The 1,717-nt window shown below is 25.7% G+C and overlaps 1 protein-coding gene across 1 annotated transcript in view; it reads left to right on the top strand.

Moving 5' to 3' along the window:
• Nucleotides 1-1,071: 1,071 nt before the first annotated feature.
• Nucleotides 1,072-1,717, top strand: part of LOC125865962 (trypsin inhibitor 1-like) — a 6,611-nt gene continuing 5,965 nt past the window's right edge. The window contains exon 1 of the mRNA XM_049546236.1: nt 1,072-1,202. Within this exon, the coding sequence (XP_049402193.1) occupies nt 1,157-1,202 (46 nt within the window). The 5' untranslated portion in view covers nt 1,072-1,156. The remainder of the gene's footprint in view (nt 1,203-1,717) is intronic.

The raw sequence follows: 1,717 nt of genomic DNA, 5'->3' as shown, positions 1-1,717 counted from the left end.
GACAATCATTGATTCATATGTATACTAGTTACATATATACAATTATCTGACACATATACAAATATAATTCGTCTTTCTCCACTCTCTGCCCTCTTTAGCTTGCTTCTCTCCTCCCTCTAACATGTATCTATGAATCGTAATTAGCAAACTATAGCTATGAAACTAATTAAGTTTATTTTAGTGGCTATTTGCGGAATTTCTTCATTTTTATTGCTTAAACAAAGAAATGGTCATTAATCATTATGTAATAAAAAAAAACAAAAGTAGAAGATTGCGTATCATCAACAATTAACCAAACTTGTACTATAATATAATGTATATTGAAAAGGAAAATTTGTACTACAATGTTTGAACAATTAGAGCAACTATCTTTATTTTTATATTTTGGTCATTGGACTTTTAAGTTGATCACTAAAGTTCAAACAATTTTAAAACCAATCACGAATGTGTCTTAATTATGATTTATGTCTTATTCCAAGATATTCGCTCATATCATCGTAATGTTCCTTTGACCTTTTATATTATTCTTTTATTCGTTTCCTGATCATTTAAAAAAAATAATTACTGTAAAATAATAAGTTTAATCTTAGATAAAATTACAAAAATTACAGTTCAAACTTTGGGAAATGGGAATGGATTGCTTTTTATAGAGAGTATTTTATCTTTATAGTGAGATTTTTCGATATAAATTTAAATTATTAAATCTTAAAACGAATATATACTGAAATTATTTTTTCTAATTTCCCTTGTGAGTATGAAAAAATGTGATTTTTTGATAAGAAATGCTTTGTCTATGTCAAAAATCTTATTTTAACTGTTTCTTTTTAGTTGTCATGTTGCGTTTTTCGATAGTTTATGTATATAATTTTTTTATGCAAAATCTACAAGGAATTTTGTAAAACACTCAACTTCTATATAATTATTTTAGTGATGGAAGTACAACAAGCAAGAACGTCAATGGATGCAAAATGTCAACATAAAAAAATAAAATAATTAACATATAGTCGGCAACTCATCAACCTTATCTCTTCAACATTAAATTAATTAATTTACTATATGGTTTGCTTATTAGGGGAATAAATATCTCCTATAAATATCCCCCATAAAACCAAATAAATGCAACTCATCAAAACAAGAAAATTTAGAAGAAAAGACTATGGAGAAGTTAACTCTTGTGGTTGCTTTCTTGCTTCTTGCATCATGTATGCTTTCCCTTATTTTCCTCTCTTATTAATTCTCACATTTAGGTTGTGTTCGATATAGAAGAACAATATTTTCTGATCTTTTTTCATGTTTGATTGGTGAAGATTTTTTTTAATAAAATACGTTATTTAGGTTTCCTTAAACATCAAGAAAACGAATTTATTTGTTCGAATAGTGGCTTATAATTGTCTCTTCTGATTTTTTTCATGTTTAGTTGGTGTAGATCTTCTTCTTTTTTTTAATAAAATACATTTTTTTAGGAAAATAAGTTCTTAAACATCAAGAAAATGAACTTGTTTGTTCGAATAGTGGCATATAATTGTCTCTTCTGATTTTTTTCATGTTTAGTTGGTGTAGATCTTTTTTTTTTAAAAATAAAATACATTTTTTTAGGAAAATAAGTTTCTTAAACATCAAGAAAATGAATTTGTTTGTTCGAATAGTGGCATATAATTGTCTCTTCTGATTTTTTTCATGTTTAGTTGGCGTAGATCTTCTTTTTTTTTTAATAAAA

Source organism: Solanum stenotomum, chromosome 5 (genome assembly GCF_019186545.1).
Source record: "Solanum stenotomum isolate F172 chromosome 5, ASM1918654v1, whole genome shotgun sequence".
NCBI lineage: Eukaryota > Viridiplantae > Streptophyta > Magnoliopsida > Solanales > Solanaceae > Solanum > Solanum stenotomum.
This window is presented reverse-complemented; position numbering and strand designations above follow the sequence as displayed.